We start from the raw sequence: 21797 nt of genomic DNA, 5'->3' as shown, positions 1-21797 counted from the left end.
TAGAAACATATTTTTTACTCTTTCAGTTGAGAACACCTAAAAGAATGGCCTCCCAGTTACTGAGCACACCTAACACACAGATCTTGGTCCTAATATCATTTTCTAACAGAAGCACTCCTCCTTCGAGAAATGGCTGATTCTAAGGCTGTGAAAGGAGCATCTCATAGTGTACGAAAGTTGTATTTTAAAGAAAACAAAATCATACTGATGGTGTTATGTCAAAGGAGCACAGGAGCCAAGCAAAACAATGGCCAAGTTTGGGAAAAACCGGGCAACAAAAGAAAGTACTATTGAGTCTACAATAATGTCAGTGATCGAATGAATTCATAAATGAGAGAAGAAACAAATCTCCCAGGCAGAGGATTCCGAATCATTTCTGTGGAGGGGAACACGACACCTACTCTTTCAGTGACTTCCTTCTAAGGAGCAAAGGACAAGTGCTGCAGCCAAGGTGAACATCCACAGTGACAGAAGTCATGCTGATGGCAGGTACCTTTGACATGACGTGCTAAAAATGCCACCTCTGTGGTCTTCCTCCAAAAACCCATACCCCCAGTCTAACCCCACTGCCGGCAAATGAATTCCAACCCACATCAACCTGACAGGACAGAGCAGAGCGGCCCAATGGGATTTCAAGGCTGTAAGTCTTTAGAGACGCAGAATGCTGGTGGGTTCATGACCTTCAGGTCATGAGCACTTTAGCCACTGTGCTACCACGGCTTCTTTACTCCTAATTACCACAGACATTCTAGTAGACACATTCTACAATATGCACGTCCAGGAGTTCTTAACAGTGTCAAAACCTCTTGCCAACGGAGTCGTGACAGAAAGAACTGTTCCATACGATTTTCTTGGCTGTAATCTTTGCAGAAGCCAATCATCAGACCTTAATTCTGCAGACGACAAAACCCTGGGGCCGTCCAAGGTCATCAAAAGTAAGGAAAGGCTGAGAAATGGTCCTAGCCAAGGCGAGTCTAGAGACATAACAATGAAATGTAATATGGTGACGTGAATGGAACCCTAGAACCAGAATATGGATATCTGACAACAATTATGGAACTCTAAATAAACTATGAACTTAATCATAATGCACAGATATTGTACCTAACGTGTTACATGAATAGAAGAAGTTAGTAACTGGAGGACCAAGGTGTGAGGCATACAGGAACACTGTGTTGTTGTTGTTATGTGCCATCCAGTCAATCTCGACCCACAGCAACCCTGTATAGGGTTTCCAAGGAGCAGCTGGTGAGCTTGAACCACCGACCTTGCAATTCAAAAGACTTTGCAGTCTGACGTATTAGCCCACAGCACCACACGAGGACTGCACAGGAACACTCTACTATCTATAAATCTAAAATTTGTTCTAAGAAATAGTTTATTAAAAAAAATAATAACAAAACAAAAATGCCTATTGTAGTAAAAGAGCCCTGAAAGCCATAATGGATTACGACGTGGGCTGCTAACCCCAAGGTCAGCATTTCGAATCTACCAACCACACTGAGGGAGAAAGATGAGGCTTTCTAGTCCCGTAGATTTCAGCTTCAGAAACCCTACCTAGGGTGGCTCTGAGTCAGAATCGACTCATAGCACCTTAGTAAAGCTGAGACTGCCAGATGTATGCTTACTTGTGCTTCATTGACTATAGAAGGCATTCGACTGCTTGGATTATAACAATTATTCAATCTGTATGCTGAGCAAATAATCCAAGAAACTAGATTATATGAGGAAAAACATGGCATCAGGACTGGAGGAAGACTCACTAACCTATGATATGCAGATGATACAACCTGGATTGTTGGAAGCAAAGATGGCTTAAAATGCTTACTGATGAAGGCAAACAAATCTATAGCCTTCAGTAGGGATTATACCCCAATGTAAAGAAAGCAAAAATCTTCACAACTGGACCAATAAGCAACATCATGATTAATGGAGAAAAGACTGAAGCTGTCAAAAGACTTCATTCTGCTTGTATCCACTATCCCCACTCATAGAAGTAGCAGTCAAGAAATCAAACAACATATTGCTTTAGGCAAATGTGCTGCAAAAGACCTCCTTAAAGTGTTCAGGAGCCAAGAGACCAGTTTGAGGGCTAAGGTGTGCTTGACCCAAGTCATGGTATTTTCAATAGCCTCATTTGCATGTGAAATTCGGACACTGAATAAAGAAGACTGTAGATGAATCGGTGCATTTGAATTATGGTGTTGGCAAAGGATAGTGAAAGTTTCATTGGCTAAAGATCAATCTTTCTTGGAAGAAGCCAGCCAGGATGTTCCTAAAAAGCGAGGATGGCGACCCTTCATCTTTTGTTCTTTGGACATATTGTTATGAGGGCTCAGTCCCTGGAGACGGCCATCATGATTGGCAAAGTGGAGGGTCACTGAAAACGAGGACGACCCCCAAAACATGGACTGACACAGTTGTGGCAACAATGGCCTCAAACATAACAACAACAATTGTGAGGATGGCTCAGGATCCCGCAGTGTCTAGTTCTGTTGTGTATGGGGTTGCTAAGAGTTGGAACCCACTCAGCAGTCCCTAACAACAGCACCTTAGGAACACTACAACTGCTGTGGAAGTGTGGTCGTTAATGCAGTGAATGGTGTGGAGGGGCTAGACCATCACAGCCGCTGTGTAATCAGGAATCCTGGTGCGGCGCTGTGGGATAAAGCACTGGACTGGAAGGCCAGCAGTTCAAACTCACCAGCCACTCCTTGAAAACGCTATACAGGGTCACCACGAGCCAGAACCGAATCAATGGCACTTAACCGTATAATCACCATCCATGAGTGATGAAATCTCATGCAATCAGCCAATCATTTGAAAAAGACGTTTCCTTGTGGGGTTGCAGCTGACCTCTATTGCATAAATAGGTTCTGACATACCTTAAGCTTTTTATCCACTCTGCACTGTTCCCCGACCTGGCCTTTTCTTCTTGGGACATAAACCTGCAGAGGGCTGGCCTTCTGCCTCACCTGCAGATTCCTGCTGCCCAACCATGTTAGCAAGGTCAGCGGTTCAAGCTCACCAGCTGCTCCTCGGAAACCTTATATAGGGTCGCTATGGGTCGGAATCCATTTTACCCCTCTAAAGAACCCAGAGAAAAAGAGGAAGACCCCTAACGAGATGGATTGGCCAGGTGGCATCATTGATGGACTCAAGTGTGGCAGTGGTAGTGAGGCTGGCCCAGGATCGGACATTGTTTCGTTCTGCTGTGCATGGGGTCGCTATGAGTCGGTTCCGACTCGATGGCACCTGACAACAACAACAAAGAACCCAGATTAAGACATTCGAATTGGTTCTCAAGTCTGGCTAGACTGAAAGGTATGTAATAACTATTTTCAGTAATAAGGAGGGGATGGCTAATCCATGGCACCAAGTGGCAACCATACGTCCCCATTCCACGCCGCTTAACATCGCCCCTTCAAGCCCCGCTCCCCCATTTCCTTAACTTTCCCGTGGACACATTTACTTGGTTTTCGAGGCAAATTTCTTGAGCAGGTTCTTGCTGCCGCGGGAGACCGGGGAGCCGTGCAGGCCTCGGGGGCGGCCCGGAAGGAGGCTGCGCCCCGTGCTACAGCCGCCCAGCAGCGGCCCGAACCCCGCGTGGGGACCCCAGAGCCCCCGGACCAGCCCCCACATAATTGTCGGGCATCGGGTCCTAAGCCGGGACAACAGCGTCGAAGGAAAAGCACGTCAGCACTCGGGGGCGGGGTTACCGTGGGGGGTGGGGTTTCGGGTGAGCAGGCGCGGATGGAACTTGGGGGAGCGCCGCGAGGACTGGGGCGGAGCTACAGGTGGGCGGGACCTTGCGTGGTCCAGGGCGCCGAGCGTTCCTGACGGCGTGTGGCAGACGTCACGTGGGGTGAAGTCGGGACGGGAAGAATAGTCGCGTGAGAGAAGGGAGTCAAGGGTCCAGAGGTGGAGCCTGAACCTGCATGGGGCGGAGCCGGACGCTGTGTGGCGGGCACGCAGGGCCAGGACGTGAACCGGGGCTACGTTTCGCACTAGACGCTTGGGGGTAGCAGTCGCAGATTGCCGTCGGCTCCCAGCGTGGGGAAACTCACGGCAGCCGGTTTCTATGGGAAGTACTGAACGAGGGATGTTGTTAAGTGCCGTCAAGTCAGTTCTGACTCATAGTGACCTATACAGATAGGGTTTGCAAGAAGCGGCTGGATTTGAACCGCTAACTTTGTGGTTAGCAGTCCAGTGCTCATTCCACAGCGCCATACCAGAAATGGGATACTGCTGATTTTAAACCACTAGAGTGGCGCTGTAGGATCAGCACTGAACTGCTTGCTAGCTGCAAGGTTGGCGGCTAAAAGCCCCCAACCGCTCCTTGAAGACCCGTATAGGGTCGCTATGAACTGACTGGGCGGTACTTAACACCAACAAACTAATGTGGAGGGATGTATTACAGCTCTTCTTGCCACAAAGTGACAGAGCTACGAATTAAGATATTTGTTAGTTAAATGATGCGCTGGGATAAGCTTTCCATCTTGTCTACTCCATTGTACTGAGCGGTTCATCATTGTTCCTGTTTCCATCATCAATCCCTTTACTCCTGCCAGGATATTTTTCTCCTGTAGCATTTCCTCACTAATCAGCTAGAGGAAATGATGGGTACAAAGCTAATCAGGAAGAAGGGATCCTAATCGTCCTATGTGACAATTCCTGCAGGCAGCCTGTGCCTGGAAGCAGCTTCTCTTTACTGTTTTCTCAACACTTTCTCCAGGTGACAGTGAATTTTTACTTCTTGTCTGCTTCCCCCACTAGAATGTAAGACCCTAAGATCATGGACTAGACTGTTTCCTAAGGTTGCTAGAGGACATAGAGCATTACTTGGCACACAGAAGGTTCTTATGAAAGTGATTTGAGATGAATGAATCATGATTAGATTATCCAGGACCCTCTAAACCAAGTGGTGGTGGTGGTGGTGGTTATGTGCCGTGGAGTCGGTTCCGACTCATAGCGACCCTGTACAGGGTTTCCGAGGCTGTAAATCTTTTACAGGAGCAGAAAGCCAACTAGCTATCAGAATTTAACAGGATGGAAGGCAGCATAACCCAATGGGATATTAATAGGCCTTGGAGCATGTAGCCCTGGGTTTTTAACCTAAATTCAGCTATTTTCATGCTGTGAGACTTGAGACAATTGATCTTCTCTGGGCTCAGTTTTCTTATCTGAAGTGGAGGATGATGATTACTGGACTTCCCTCAGAGAGGTGTCTTATGGATGAAGGGAGATGAGGAATTTGAAGCAGTTAACAAGCCCTCAGTAACCACGGACTATTATTACTATTCCTAAAGCTTGCAAAGTGGTAGCATCAATGGGCTCGAGCGTGGCAACAGTTGTGACATTGGCCAGTGTTTCCTTCTGTTGTGCATAGGGTCACTATGAGTTAGTGCCAACTCGAAGGCACCTAACAACAACAACAAAGCTTGCAGCCAAAATAATGTCCGACTAACCTATACAATGGCCAACAACCATCTGTACGTTTGTCCTGTTGTGGCGACTTGCATGTTGTTGTGGTTCTTGACGTTATGCCACCAGTATTTAAAATACCAGTCGAGTCAGGTGTGGTGGGCAGAATGCAGCTGAGCATACAGATTAAAACAGATAGAAGAAAGGCTTAATGATCTTCTGCCACAAATGAGCCAATGGATCACAACACAGTGGTGTCCACTATACTCCTGGAAGCTAAGCCTCAATCGGTTGAAAAACACTCACAATTCACAGTTACTGCAACAATGGCCTCAGGTGTAACAGCCAGCATCAAGATGGTGCAAGACCAGACACCACCTCGTTCTGTTGGACTGGGGTCAGGATGAGTTGGAGCTAAGAAAATGGCAAGCATGAACAACTATAAAATGAACGCGAGTGTGTATGAGAGAGTTCTGGTGTGGCACTGTGGGTTAATGGGCGGGACTGCAAAGTCGCTTCTAACAGCAGGGTCGGCAGTTCAAGCTCACCAGTCACGCCTTGGAAACCTGATACGGGGTCACTATGGGTCGTCAACGACTCCACCGCGCTTACCAGAGAGGAGCTCTGGTGCAGCAATGGTTCCGCACTTGGCTGCTAACAGCAGGGTTGGTAGTTTGAACCCACCCAGTGGTCTCACAGACCTGAGAGCCGCCGGCAGTGTGCCCAGCATGACTGCCCTAGAAACCTGTGGGTGGTTCTGCTCTCTCACATGGAGTCACTATGAGGTGGGATCGACAGCTTCTCAAAATAACAGGATAGATAAAGATAAGATAAAGGAGTTGGTATTTTCCCATTTAATCTGCCATGCTTTCATCCTACTAAATTTTCATAAAGCATTTAAGAAGGTCACTGAAAAAAAAACCAGACTGCTTTTAACCATATTGCCATCATTTGTCACGTGACTCGAGTGACACTCCCAATGTGAAGTGTCAGAGTGATGAAATTCTTCTTCAACAAAAAGGGTAATCTCCGAAATGAGAGAAACGTGTTCCGACTTGTTTGTTCTCTTTACCTCATAACCTGCATATCTCATAGTCCTGCACTGAGGTTAGCAAAGCTTTGAGAGATTGTAAGATATACTCAAACATCTACATGTAATTATTACATATTTAACCTCATATAGTGACTCAACATTTGGGGGCACAAAGCATGTACCCTAACTTCATGTGGGTCATAGCACGCCTGGCAATAACGTGTAGAGGACTTTAAGGGAGATAAGGTCTGGTCTGTGTTTCATAGAATGAGCTGAATTAGCTTTTAATGAGAAGCAGCATTCAAAAGACAATGATTTATAGACTACGATAACCAGAGAGAGTCCTGGTGTAATGCTAGAATAAGCACCAGACTGGTAACTGCAAAGTCAGTGGTTCAACCCCACCAGCTGCTCCTAGGAAACCCCATAGAGGGTTGCTATTGTGAGAAACATTGTCACTACCCCAAATACTGCCTCGGTACCTCTTGGTTATGAGGTCAGCTATGAGTTTATCATGAGTGCTTACCAACAAATGCTCAAGAAACCCAATCTGTACTCATTTTAGTGAAAGTGAGGTTTTTAAATTCGATACTGCAAAATTAGGTGCCAAACCCAGAAGACATGGGCAGACATGCTGCGTGGCCATTTTGCAAAGCATTTGTTTTCCTGGCTGGAGAAAGTCCCTCCCGGATTCCTCACTGACTGAGTACTATGGAGTTAACAATCTTTCCGCAGATATTGCAGTGCCTTCCCTGGATGGTAACATTCTCATTTAAAATTCCTAGTGGTTGAACAGTTCTTTCCGCCTCCCCCAATTCATCCCGCTCACGTACCCCAGATGCATAGGTCACTGTTGCTGTGTTAATCCACAATCTATGCCTGCTATGGCAATTGTCCTGGACCCTCTTATTCCTGAAGACGGGCCATCTTGAGAATTTATTTCTCACACTATGAGTCAGAACCAACTTGACAGCACTTAATGGTATTTATTATTATTTTCCAGGAGGAAGCCAAGGGAATCAACCTGGAGAGACAGGCTTCAGAGGATAAGCATTGGACTGTTAACTGCATTCTGTGATTCAAGCCCACCAGCTGCTCCTTGGAAACCCTATACAGGGTTGCTATGAGTCAGAACCAACTCAATGGCACTTAATAACAACAGCAATATTGAATTGGGTCAGAAAGACTTAAATAATGCTGGGACCCAACAATAGGAATCACCACTCATCTGTCAGTTTGTCATACTGTGTTGGCTTGTGAGTTGCTGTGATCCTGAAAGCATCGCCACTGGTATTTTAAATACTAGCAGGACCACCCATGGTGGACAGGTTTCAGATGAACTTCCAGACAAAGACAGACTAGGAAGAAAGAGTAACGAACTGAACTTCATTCTTCTTGGATCAACTATCAACACTCACTGAAACAGCAGTCAAGAAATCAAAGGACATATTGCATTAGGCAAATCTGGTGCACAAGACCTTTTTAAAGTGTTGAAGAGCAAAGATGTCAGCTTGAGGACTAAGGTGCACCTGACCCAAGCCATGGTATTTTCAGTTACCTCATATGCATGCGAAAGCTGGACAGTGAATAAGGAAGGCCATAGAAGAATTGATGCTTTTGAGTTATGGTGTTGGAGGAGAATATTGAAAGTGCCATGGGCTGCCAAAAGAACCAATAGATCCATTTGGGAAGAAGTGCAACCAGAATGCTCCTTGGAGACCAAGATGGCCAAACTTCGTCTCTCATACTTTGGACATATTGTCAGGAGGGACTAGTCATTGGAGGAGGATCTCATCTTAGGTAAGGTGGAGGGTCAGAGAAAAAGAGGAAGACCCCCAGCGAGATGGATTGGCCAAGTGGCAGCATTGATGGACTCAAGCGTGGCAACAGTAGTGAGGTTGGCCCAGGATTGGGCAGTGTTTCATTCTGTTGTGCATAAGGTCACTATGGGTCGGTACCGACTCAATGGCACCTAACAACAACAACATTGGGAAAGGACTTGTACCTTGACCCAACAGGGTCTCTTGAAGGCTGACCTAGTCAACAGACAATCCCCCTCCAATTTAGCAGCTGAGGCTCAAGGGGCACACCATGGGATTCCTAGGGGCTTAGAAATCTATGGACGTTCTCTGGGGGCACCTGTGTTGTTGCTGTTGTTGTTAAGTGCCCTCCAGGTCAAGTTGGTTCCTATTCTGAATATCACTCTAGTCCTCCCCATAGGAGGGAAGTGGGCTTTGGTCTATAGCAGCATGCAATATAGTCTCACTACAAGCTTGTGAGCTGAGACAAGGTAATTGGCTTTGTCTCCAATAAACTGGGAACCCCAAAATAACCAAATCCTAGCCTAGTGTGGCACTGTGGGTTAATGCGCTGGACTGCAAGGTCGGTTTGAACTACAAGGTTCAAGCTCACCAGCTGCTCCTCGGAAACCCTATATAGGGCCGTATGGGTCAGAACCGACTCGATGGCATTTAGTAGCAACAACAACCGCCAGCTGAAATGGCTGTTCATAATAATACTGGAAAAAATGACAAAAATAGGGTTTCCAAGGTTGTAAATCTTTACAGGAGCAGGAAGCCTCATCTTTCTCCTGTAGAGCTGCTGGTGGATTTCAACTGCTGACCCTGTGCTAGCAGTCCAGTGTTTACCATATAGTGCCCCCAGAGCTCTAGTATATGGGCGAGAGCAAATACCTCAGTACATTTTACTGATATTTTCTGTGATGAAACTGAATTGAGCCATGACCATATGGTGATATGGTGTAATACTGACTCATCTACCTGTGTAAGTCACATGATACAATGGAAACTGATGATCTAATGTATTGAGAGATGGTGTTAAGGCCTCCCAAGCACATAACTCCTTGCCAATGGAAAATGACAGGTGTGAGGAAGAACTGTATCAGCTAATTTCAATGCTAAATAGTTGTATACATGTTTATCATAAGGTCTAGACAATGACAGATATGGGGAGAGGATGAGTAATCCAATTAGTACAAAAATATGTAATGGCAGAATCGTTGGTCCTCTGACCCTAGCCCTACTCACACGGGCTCCTCCAAATGTTAGGGATATTTATACTGAGACTGTTGCTGTATCTTTTATACAAATGTTGTGGTGCTACAGGGCAAGCACTGGCCTGCGAATGAGAGAAGGTTTACGTTACTTAATGTTTTAACCCTTTTTTATCACTGTTCCCAACGTTACCTACCCTGACTAACGTCTCCCTTGTGTCCTGTGTGGGCTCCTGGGACATGCAGCTGGAGGCCTTAGTGGTGTATTGTTGATTAAAGCTCAGAAGAAAGAGACAAGCTGGGAGGAAGAAAACCAAAGGAGAGAAAGGGTCTGGCTCCCAGGTGTCTTCTATGGAAAAACCCTGGGTTTGAAGGAAAGAGGGAGCTACTCCCAGAGAGTAAAGGGCCTTGAACTGCCCTCCAGGAGGGGAGGGGCCTTTAAGCTCTGAGAAAGAATGTGACAGTAACAAAAGGGTTAATATTCCAGAGGGTCATGGGGGAGAAACCAAGGCAGGCTTTCTGCCTTCCAGATGGGTCAATAAAACGTATGTTGATTCTCACTCTGTCTCTGATAATTGGCTACAGCATCTGGTGGTTGGACTGTTTGTCCGGTAACACTAACCTCAAGGTCAGCGGTTCAAACCCACCAGCCGCTCTCTGGAAAGTCTATACAGGGTCACTACGAGTTGGAATCAACTGGACTGCACGTAGCAACAACAGGATAGTAAACGCACACACCCAGACAAATCTAACCCATTGCTACAAAAAAGCTGAGGCCAAGGGCCCGGGGAAAGCTTGTACAGAAAGGGCTAATTAAGTAGGCCTGGGGTGGCTGGTCCCGGATTGGCTCCTGGAGTGGGGAGGGGTGGAGATAACCTCCTGCCTGAGAAGCAGTGATTGTGTGCTTGATCCAGGCCCCACAGGCAATTAATTTATGCTGTGATTTCTGGTGAAAGCTAGTTTTTCTTTGGCTGGGACTCTGGGCTATGCTGTACCAATTTGACTTCTGGTAGAGGATGGAGACGAGCGGAAATCAGTCACGTGACTGCATTGTGTTCCCCACGAATCCCCAATAAAAGTCCTGGAAAGCGAGGCTTGGGGGAGTGCTGTCTCCACTTTGCACAAGTTTTTACACGTTGCTCTCCTCAGGACCCCAGAGTGAGAGGACAACTGGAAGTCTGTACCTAGTTTCTCCTTCCCTCACCCATCCCTACCTTAGGCCATTTCAAATATGAATCTGTATTCTTTTACCGCACCAAACTGTAACTGAGTATAACTGCTTTTTTTAGTTCCAAGAATTCTTCTAGAGAATCCTCCAACCTGAGAGTAATCTTGGGGCTCCCCAATGACATCAGTAAATGAATTTTTCCCCTTTAACTATAGTCTTATACCAAATCTCTTTGTAAAACAAAGAATACTTACGTTGTATGATTAACCACTGCAGTGAAATGAGTTCCTTTATGTGACGTTTTGCCTTGGTTCTTCAGAAAAAAAACAGATTTTTCTCCCGAAGCACTGCAGAGTTTCTTTTGGCCTAAATTTTTTACCCCAGAGGGTTTGTAATTTTTGTCCAGGTTGATTGGCATTTTCTTGGTAAACTGTCAACCACATTAGTCCCAGCCCTACTCCTATGAGGTGGAGGTCAGACATGCCTGCACCCTCCACCCTTCTTTACCCTAGTCAGAAACCATTCATCTCTCCCATGGCACTCTCTTCTGTTGCAACGGCCACACAGAAGTCACAGATAACTGTGTGTTGCCAGGTGCCACCCAGTCGGTTCAGATTCAAAGCAACCTTATACACAACAGAATGAGGCACTGCCAGGTCCTGTGCCAACCTCATAATGTTGTTAGACTTAAACCCATTGCTGCTGCCACTCTTATCAATCCACCTCACTGGGGGTCTTCCTCATTTCCATTGACCCTCCACTTTACCTAGCATAATGCTTGCCATTGAGCTGGTCCCAACTCTTAGTGACCCTGTATAGAGCTTCTGAGGAGCAGCTGGTGGGTTTGAACTGTTGACCTTGTGGTTCAAACTGACCTTTCGGGCCAGTGCTTAACCTCCAGCGCCACACCAGGACTCCATGATACCCAGTAGACAGATTGAAAATGTGAAAGCAAAACAAGGACTTTACGATAAATCAAATCATAATCTTTAAAAACGACATCAGGGAGTCGGGCTGCCAACATGGCACCATCCGCGTTTCTGCGCCCCTTCTCTTGTTGGCTGACCCAGGTCTGGCTCCCTAGCGACCTTTCAGCGAGGTCAAAAGCAAACCAGCAAACCTGATTGGCTGAAAGTTGGACTGACCTTCGTCAGCTCGGTCTTCCTGGGAGCCTGTATCATCAGACAACATGATGAAGACGCTTCAAAGTATGAAAGAAGAAACGGATTGGAATAAACTACTGAAACATTATTATAGTGTCATACAATGATTACAGCAATTCTTATGGATTCACCAATTTTTTCATAGTAAATGGAAAAAGAATAAGTTATACGTGGATATATATTGTCAACATTTGTGTGTTGCATCATTAAGTGAGAAAAAAAGACTTCTGTATTTTTTAGGTATTACATATTGTGATGGCGTGCAGAAAATTAGGTATAGTATTGGAGTATTTCAATATGAAAGATATGTTGTGCTAAATGTGCAAGTTGAAAAATTTAATAAAGTACAAAATGAATTAAAAAAAAAGACATCAACAAACACAACATTTCAGAGGCTCAAGATTTTGAGTGAACTTACCTCGGCCCACCTCAGAGAGCCAGGGCAGTGTCTGAAGCACTGATGGGCTTTTGGCTCATTGCCATTACTGCCATGTCCAATCTGTTGGAGTCAGTGATGAGATACCTTGAATCATGCAGTGACTACACCATTTAAATGTCCTAAAATGAAAACACTCTGTAGAAGCAAAATTAAAAGATGCATTGAAAGTGCAGAGATGGACTTTGGGAAGGTGGTTACTCCACTGGACAATGAAGAAACAAGAATTCTTGCAGAGCTGAAGAAGGAGCTAAAGTTGTAGCTCTGTGATTGGTTGAAAGATCATCAGTGGAGTCAATGGGGGGGGGGGGTATCTAACAGTAGGGACTTAGCAAGAATAGGTGACTAACAGGTATGTGGAATTACGTGATGAGTTAAGGGTACACAACTGAAAGCATGCATGCTCTTCATTTTATTACAGGATGGTCACAGGACAGTGACAGGACAGATTTTTCTGGGCACCTGCTATTGAAACCCCTTTCTCAGCCAGATCCATTTCTAGAGGCCTATTATTAAGGAGCTCTGGTAGCGTAGTGGTTATGAATCGGGCTGCGAACCGGAAGGTCAGAAGTTCGAAACTACCAGCTGCTCCGCGGGAGAAAGATGAGGCGATTTGCTCCCGTAAAGATTTACAGCCTCGGAAACCCTATTCAGGAGGGTCGCTATGGGTCGAAACCGACTCGACGGCACTTAACAACAACAACATTATAAAGATTTACTTATCATGCATCAAGACCATTTGGGACTAAAGCACTGCAGATTGCGTCTGTTTGACTGGAATGAAGAGAGACAGAATGGGTCCTTTAGGGTACATGGTTAGGGCAACATCAAGATGTGAGGAGCTGCTGTTTAGAAAAGACAACTTTAAAATCTAACGTGGATTCTAGATTCACAGCAAGATCTTAAAGTGTAATTAAGGTGGGGACTTCTGGCAAGACGGCAGACTAGACACCCTACAACAAAGACACGAGAGCAAATGGAACAGATATAAGCTTTAGCGGAAAGGGTGGAGAAATGGATTGAATGCTGACTAGGAGAAGAAGCTGACCATAAGAGGTGAGAGAAGAGATAGATGGGTGAACTGTCAGCTGGTCCGATGAGGCTCACCCATGTTAAATTTTTGCAAGAAGTGAGCAATTACATTAGCATCCTGACAACACAAACACATTCTGGTGGCTGATGACCACAAAGGTGGGATTTTCTCGTGTTTTCACCATCCTCTTGGTGATCAGGGCCTGGCCAGAACCCACCCTTACACACCATTGACCCATTGACCAGGGACACTCACTACACTGCTCAGTCCCTGCTCTGCCTGAGGCGGGGTCTCCACAGTTCATCTCCTCAGTGTGTGGAGGCCTGGAACTCAGCCTCTTTAGACCAGCAGAGCACGCAATGCCAGATCCCTGCCACTCCCAGGAGGCCAAGAACACATTTCATAACAAGCTACCCTTTCCCCAGCTGCCCTCCGGGTATGAAGAGTTTCTTCTGAAAACAAGTACCCTGATCTCAGCCATCTTCTGAGACAACATGAAGTACTTCTAGATCGGGTTGCTGACTCATAATGAGTGCCCTGCCCATAAAGTAAGAATCAGACCAAACATCCAAGAAATACTAAAGGGAGTTCTTTGGACAGAGAACCAACAACAGTGAACAACAACTTGAGACTAACATACATGACGACGACACCCAGAAATCAACTCAGATATAAAAGTATCCAAAGTAAAACACACCTAGGAGACTGAAAAGAAAGTACCAGAGATACGGATTTGTAATGAAGACAACTGCAAAGTAAAAAGAGTGAATAGTGTAGCTGGAGAGCTTCCAAATGGAGAGGAAGTCACGTAGCTTTCAAGAGACTAGACTGATTTAAACTGAAAAAGAAATCAATCAGGTGCTACTCCGGTGAAGGGGCGACAATATACAACTGAACAGATAGGCAAGCAGAACAGGTATAGATTTGACAGGGGCTATTTGCACGAGTATTTACCTTTGCATTCCTGGTGTGATGCTGTGGGCGAATGTGTCAGACTGCAAAGTCGTTTGAACTGCAAGGTCAGTGGTTCAAGCTCACCAGCTGCTCCTTGGAAACCCTATACAGGGATGTTATGTGTTGGAATCGACTTGATGGCACGTAACAACAACAACAACAATTTATCTTTGCTGAAAATACATTCTTGAATGTACAGGGGTAAAGTTATGAAAAATTCTTAGACATAAGCAAATATTTTGAGGGACTGAGTTTCTGGGACTGGGGACTCAGGGCCCTAGTCTTGTTACACACCATGGTCAACTGGCATAGCATATCCCACAAAGACAATGTTCTGCATTCTACCTGCGTGAATAGCAACTGCGATCTTAAAGGCACATGAGTGGCCATTTAAGATGCAACTATCAATTTCTCCCTGTCTGTAGGGAAGAAGAGTTCTGAAATTTATGATGCTTGGAAACAATTAGTCCAGTGGACTCATGGACCACGTGAGCATCAGTCTCCACGACCCTGAGCCCAGAAGAACTGCATGTCTCTTGGTTACCACTACCAACTGGTCTGTATGGAATCGCATTAGAAGGTTCTGGATAGAGTGGGAGAAAATGTGGAACCAAACTCGAAAGGCCAGACTTACTGATTGACTAGAGACGGGTGGACACCTGAGACTGTGGCCCTTAGTCACCCTTCAGATCTGGAACTGAACTCACCCCATGGCTCAATTTTCACCCATATGCTAAACAGGTTTATAAGGGGGACAATAACACTAGTGAGGCATAAACACCTTAGAGTAATCAACCGTTTGAGATCCTAAAGGGCAGCATTTTCCCATGGGCAAGGGTGAGAAAGTTTAGGAAGGAAAGAGGAATGGAAACAGGAAATACAGGGAGGAAATGGGATAAGTGATAGCACATTGAGGGACTGTAATCAGTGAAATGAAACAAAATGTGTATGCATTGTTGAATGTGAAACTGATGATCTGCTTTGTAAACCTTTACCCAATTCACAATAAAAAGTTTTTTAAAAATGCAATTAAGGCTCTGCTTTCATTCTGGTTTATTTACACACACAAAGTGCCTCTCATTTTAGATTCTCATAAGAACAATGAAATTGATTATAATGCATCATTATATTGAAAGTTCTGGTCCAATACAACTACGGTTACAGGAAGACGAGATGACTAACAGGCAAACGGGAAAGTTAAGGGACCTTTGAACAGGCAGCCACTGACTCCAGAGAAACCACACTTCAAGGCAAACACAGATGCAGGTGGCCTCCTAGACTCTGCCCACTTGTGTCCAGGGCTGGGGGTCCCACTGGGTCATCTCACTGGTCCTAAGTCGTCTCTTCCTGGTTCCTCCCTAGACTCCAGGCCCCATGCCTCCTGGAAGGATGGGAGTCACTGGCAAAGCTAAGACAGGGCACCGAACCCTCCCAGGGAACAAGCCTTCTGCTTCCAAAATTACATTTAAAACGTGGGTCAACAAAGTGAGTGTCACATCCAGGTACAGAGGGACCCGGACTGTGTGACTAGCATCACCACTGCTGTACTCAGAAGCATTTTAGCGGCTGTCCTACCATTGACTCTTCCCTCAACCACAGGCCTTGTTTAGAGGAACCCTTTGATTTTAACATCACTGTTTTAAATCTCAAGCCGAGGAAACAAGTATGCTGCTAACACCATCTGGCTAACATGAGTTCTTTATTTCAACCTGCTAGAAGGTGATTATGATTTTTGACTTTGTGACCTATTATGAAAAAGTCCTTCAAATATTACATTTTACATACTTTTGATAAGCTTCATTGAAGTATAGTACAAATCCTTGAATAGGACATTTTCAAGAGCAGATATGTCCTTCAGCCCTCAACTGAAAGATTCTATGGGCAAAGTATTGAATGATTCAGAAAGCATCAAAAGAAGATGGAATACACAGTCATTATGCCAAAAAGAAATGGTTGATGTTCAACCATTTCAAGAGATAGCATATGATAAAGGACAAGTAGAATTGAAGAAAGAGTCCAAGGTGCACTGAAGGCATTGAGTAAGACAAGGCTTTGGAAATTCATGGAATACAAATTGAAATCTTTCAACAAACAGATGCAGAACTGTATGCACTCACTCATCTATACCAAGAAATTTGTAAGACAGCTACCTAGCCAGCTGATTGGAAGAAATCTATATTTATGCCCATTCCAAAGAAAGATAAACAAAAGGAATGTGTAAAGCATCAAATAATATCATCAATATCACATGTAAGTAAAATCTTGCTGAAGATAATTTAAAAATGGCTGCAACAGTACATTGACAGGGAGCTGTCAGAAATTCAATTTGTGTTAAGAAGAGTACATGGAACCAGGGATATCGTTGTTGGTGTCAGTTGGATCTTGGCTAAAAGCAGAGAGCACCAGTGCTTTGTTGACTATGCCAAGGCTTTGGACTGTGTGGATCATGATATAGTAGAGATAATATTGCCAAGAATGGGTATTCCAGAACTCCTAATAGTGCCCGTGAGGGACCTATACACAGACTAAGAGGAAGTGGTTGAAACAGAATAAGGGGATACTGAATGGTTTAAGGAGTCCTGGTGTGGCGCTGTGGGCTAATGAGCTGGACTGCAAAGTCATTTGAACCACAAGTTTGGTGGTTGAAGCTCACTAGCCGCTCCTTGGAAACCCTATACAGGGTCACTGTGGATCAGAACTGACTCAACAGCACTTAACAATGGTTTAAAATCAGGAAAGCTGTGCACCAGAGTTGTATCCTTATGCCATACTTATTCAATCAATATGCTGAGCAAATAATCCAAGAAGCTGGATTATATGGCATCAGGATTGGAGGAAGACTCATTAACAACCTGTAATATGCAAATACAATGAAAAGAAAATACAACCTTCCTTACTGGAAGGGAGGAGAACTTAAAATACTTATTAATGAAGACCAAAAATGTGGCCTTCTGAATGAGTTACACCTCAATGTAAAGAAATAAAAAATCCTCACCACTGGACCAATAAATAACATCATGACAAATGGAGAAAAGATTGAAGTTGTCAGACTTCATTTTGCTTGGATCCACAATCAACATTCATAGAAGCAGCAGTCAGGAAATCAAACGATGTGCTGCATTAGGTAAATCTGCTACACAAGACCTTTTTAAAGTGTTCAAGAGCAAAGATGTCAGTTTGAGGACTAAGGTGTGCCTGACCCAAGCCATAGTATTTTCAATAGCTTCATATGCATGTGAAAGTTGGACAATGAATAAGGAAGACCGTAGATTTATCGCATTTGTTTTACGGTGTTGGAGAAGAATATTGGAAGTACCATGTGTTGTCAGAAGAACATATCTGTATTGGAGAAAGTACAGTCAGAATGTTCCTTAGAAGCCAGAATGGCAAGATTTTGTCTGTCATACTTGGGATATGTTATCAGGAGGGACCAGTCCTTGGAGAAGGACATGCATGCTGGGTAAAGTGGAAAGTCATCAGAAAAGAGGTAGATCCCCAAGGAGATGGATTGGGCTCAGGTCTAACAACAATTGTGAGGATGGCACAGGACCAGGCAGTGTAACCCACTCGACAACACCTACAAACACCACCACAGGGTTTCTGAGGTTGTAAATCTTTGCAGGAACAGACAACCTGTTTATTTCCCATGGAGCAGCTGGTGGCTTGGAGCTGATACCCTTGTGATTAGCAGTCCCATGGTGCCACCTTCAAGCCCCAATGTTAACATTGAGCCCCTCGAGGAATGAACCTCCAACTTTGGCATTATCAGTGGCAAGGTTGGAAGGTAAAGAACTGTACCCTGAAAGTAGGTGGTGTTAATGGTTGTGTACTCTCCTGCTTGCAGAAAGGTTGGAGTCCATGAGAGGCAAAATTCGACCTTGAGTATATCCCACCTGATTTTAGCAACTGTCTCAAAAATAGATTTGATGCCTTGAACACTAATGACACAAGACCATATGTGTTGTGAATTGACATACATGAAGACAGCAAAAGCTCATTAAAAACACAGAAAGAAGAGACCAAATTGTTTGCTAGAAGAGACTCTAAAACTTGCTCTTGAACATGGAATAGCTAAAGCAAATGAAGACATGATGAAGTAAAAGAGATGAACAACAACAACAAAAGAGATGAACAGAACATTTCAATGCCCCGCTCAGGCAGACAAAATAAAATATTGTAATCAAATGTGCAAATATCTGGAATTAGAAACCAAAAAGAGCACACTTGACATTTTATACGCTGAAACAACAGAGGAAAGAATACAAGTCTGGAGTTGCAATATTAAAAGATTCTAGGCAAAATCCCTTTTAGAGGTTGTTGTTGTTAGGTGTTGTTGAGTCAGTTCCAACCCAGTGACCTTATGCACAATAAAAGGAAACACCGACCAATCCTGCGCCCACCTCATAATCGTCTTTACACTTGATCCATGCTGCCAGTCCATCTCATTGGGGGTATTCGTCTTCTTCACTAACTCTCCACTTACCAAGCATGATGTCTATAATGGTTAGGGTGTTGGGTCAACTTGACTAGGCCAGGATTTCCACAGGTTTAGCAGTTAGGATTTGCTTATTCCCAGGGGGATGATATCTAATACAGTCGTTAACTCTATGATGGGTGGCTATAAGCAGCCAATCAACTCAAGGGATGCTACCTGGGGGTGTGGCCTGCTCCCAATATAATGGACACATGGGAGGGACTCGCTATCTCCCACTGGGGACTCTACAATTGTAAGCTATTTTCTTGATAATAAACTTCTCTTCATATATACACATATATATATGTTCCACAGGTTTTGCTTCTCTAGAACACCCAGCCTAAGAAGATGTCCTTCTCCAGGGATTGGGTCCTTCCTGATAATATGTCCAAAGTATGAGAGATGAAGTCGGGTCACTCTGGCTTCTAAGGAGCACTCTAGCAGTACATCTCCCAACAAAGATTGACTTGTTCTTCTGACAGTCCATGGTACTTCTAATATTCTTCTCCAACACCATAACTCAAATGAGTCAATTCACCTATGGTCTTATTCATTGTCCAACTTTCACATGCATATGAGGCAATTGAAAATACCATGGCTTAGGTCAGGTGCACCTTAGTCCTCAAACTTTTGAATACTTTAAAGAGGTCTTGGGCAGCAGCTTTGTCTAATGCAATATATCATTTGATTTCTTGACTGCTGCTTCCATGAGTGTTGATGGTTGATCCAATCAAAATGAAATCCTTGACAACTTCGATCTTTTTTTCATATATATGGATAGTAATTATTCGTCCAGTGGTGAGGATTTTTGTATTCTTTACATCAAGGTGCAATCCATATTGAAGGCTGTGCTCTTTGATCTTCATCAGTAAGTATTTTAAGTCCTCTTCACTTACAGCAAGTAAGGTTGTGTTCTTTGTATAACTCAGGCTGTTAATGAGTCTTCCTCCAATCCTGATGCCACATTATTCTTCATATAGTCCAGTTCCTCTATTGTTCAGCATACAAATTGAATAAATATTGTGAAAGATTGCAATCCTGACACACAGCTTTCCTGATTTCAACCATTCAGTGTCCCCTTGTTCTGTTTGAATGGCTGCCTCTTGGTCTATGTATAGGTTCCTCATGAGCACAATTAAGTATTTCAGAATACACATTCTCCAAAATGTTGTCCATAGCTTTCATGATCCACACAGTCCAAAGCCTTTGCATAGTCAATAAAGCATACACAAGCATCTTTCTGGCATTCTCTGCTTTTAACCAAGATCCATCTGATGTCACCAATGATATCCTTTGTTCCACATCCTCATCTGAATCCAGATTTAACCTCTGACAATTCCCTATCAATGGACTGTTGCAGCATTTAAAAATTATCTTCAGTACAATTTCATTTGCATGTGATATTTATGATATTGTCCAACGATTTCTGCATTCCATTGGGTCACCACTCTTTGGAATGGGCAAAAATATGGATGTCTTCCAATCAGTTGTCCTGGTAGCTGTCTTCCAAATTTCTTGGCATAAATGAATTGTGCCTCCAGTACTACATCAGTTTGTTGAAAGATTTCAATTTATATTTCATCAATTCCTGGAGCCTTGTCCTTTGCCAATGCCTTCAGTACACCTTGGACTCCTTCCTTCAGAACCATTGGCTCTTGATCATACATTATCTCCTGAAATGACTGAACATTGTCCATTTCTTTTTGGTACAGTGCCTTTGTGTACACTGTCCTTCTTTTGATGCTTTCTGCATCATTCGATATTTTATCCATTTGTTGTTAATTGCCATCAAGTTGGTTCTGACTCATAGTGGTGCTGAATAGCACTTCCAGTACTGCATCATTTGTTCAAATATTTCCATTTATATTCAGTGAGTCCCTGGAGACTTGATTTTCACCAGTGCCTTAAGTATCACTTGACCATCTTTGTTCAATGCCATCAGTCCTTGATCATACCCTATCTCCGGAAATGTCTTAACCTTGACCACTGTGATTCTGTGTATTCCTTCCATCTTTGATGCTTCTAGTGCTGTTGTCCTCCCTAGACACCTATGTACTGCTTGACTGAAAATTTTACCATAAGGGGAACTTCCTTTTCAGACCTGAATGGTGGTCAAGATACATAGACTCTGGTTCCTCCCCAGTCTCTTTCTGACAAGTAAACCCAGTCTTTTTTTTTTTTTTTTTTAATAATTTTGAGTTTTGTTCCACATATTCTCCTGAAATTAATGATCTGTTCTACAGTCTGCCCTTGGCCTTATTTTGGTTGATGATATGGAGCTTTTCCATCATCTCTTTCCACAGATGTACTTAATTTGATTTCTGTGTATTCCATCTGGTGAGGTCCATGTGTATAGTTGTCTTTTATGTTGTTTAAAAAAGGTAGAGGAAGTCATTGGTTGTGCAAAATTCTATCCTGCAATCTCCAGCATCATTTCTATCACCAAGGCCATATTTTCCAACTACTGATCCTTCCTCTTTGCTTCCAACCTTTGCATTCCAGTCGCCAGTAATATCAATACATCTTGATTGCATGCTTGATCAATTTCAGACTGAGGAAGTTGGTGGAATTCTTCAATTTTACCCTCACTGGCTTTAGTAGTTAGTGTGTAAATCTGAATAATAGTGGTATCAACTGGTCTTCCTTGAAGACATGTGGATACTATCACAGACAGCGTTGTACTTCAAGACAGATCTTGAAATGTTCTTTTTTATGATGAACACGACACCATCCCTCTTCGTTTGTCATTCCTGGTATAGTAAACCACGTGATTGTCAGATTCAGAATAGCCAATACCAGTCCAGTTCAGCCCACTAAAGGCTAGCTTGTAGAGGTTTATGCATTCCATTTCATTTTTAGCAACTTCCAATTTTCCTAGATTCATACTTCATACATTCCAAGTTCCAATTATTAATGATGCTTACAACTGTTGTTTCTCTTCATTTTGAGTTGTTCCCCCTCAGAAAGTGAAGGTCCTGAAGGCTTTACTTCATTCATGTCATCACAGTCAACTCGATTTTTAGAAGGCAGCTCTTCCCCCATTGTATTTTTTTTTTTTTTAATGTTTTTATTTTGGATTGAGTGAAAGTTTACAGGGCA

General features: G+C 43.8%; 2 protein-coding genes across 2 annotated transcripts in view; both read right to left on the bottom strand.

Annotated features, from left to right (window-relative positions):
- RBFA (ribosome binding factor A (putative)) overlaps positions 1 to 3642 on the bottom strand; it is a 27017-nt gene extending 23375 nt beyond the window's left edge. The window contains exon 1 of the mRNA XM_006875900.1: positions 3473 to 3642. Coding sequence (XP_006875962.1) covers positions 3473 to 3642 — 170 coding nt within the window. The remainder of the gene's footprint in view (positions 1 to 3472) is intronic.
- A 54-nt stretch (positions 3643 to 3696) lies between these two features.
- Positions 3697 to 21797, bottom strand: part of LOC102818365 (glyoxylate reductase/hydroxypyruvate reductase-like) — a 61533-nt gene continuing 43432 nt past the window's right edge. The window contains exon 6 of the mRNA XM_006875899.1: positions 3697 to 4014. Coding sequence (XP_006875961.1) covers positions 3697 to 4014 — 318 coding nt within the window. The remainder of the gene's footprint in view (positions 4015 to 21797) is intronic.

The sequence above is a fragment of the Chrysochloris asiatica genome, unplaced genomic scaffold (genome assembly GCF_000296735.1).
Source record: "Chrysochloris asiatica unplaced genomic scaffold, ChrAsi1.0 scaffold00345, whole genome shotgun sequence".
NCBI lineage: Eukaryota > Metazoa > Chordata > Mammalia > Afrosoricida > Chrysochloridae > Chrysochloris > Chrysochloris asiatica.
The sequence above is the reverse complement of the archived record's forward strand: the minus strand, read 5'-3'. Positions and strand labels throughout refer to the sequence as shown.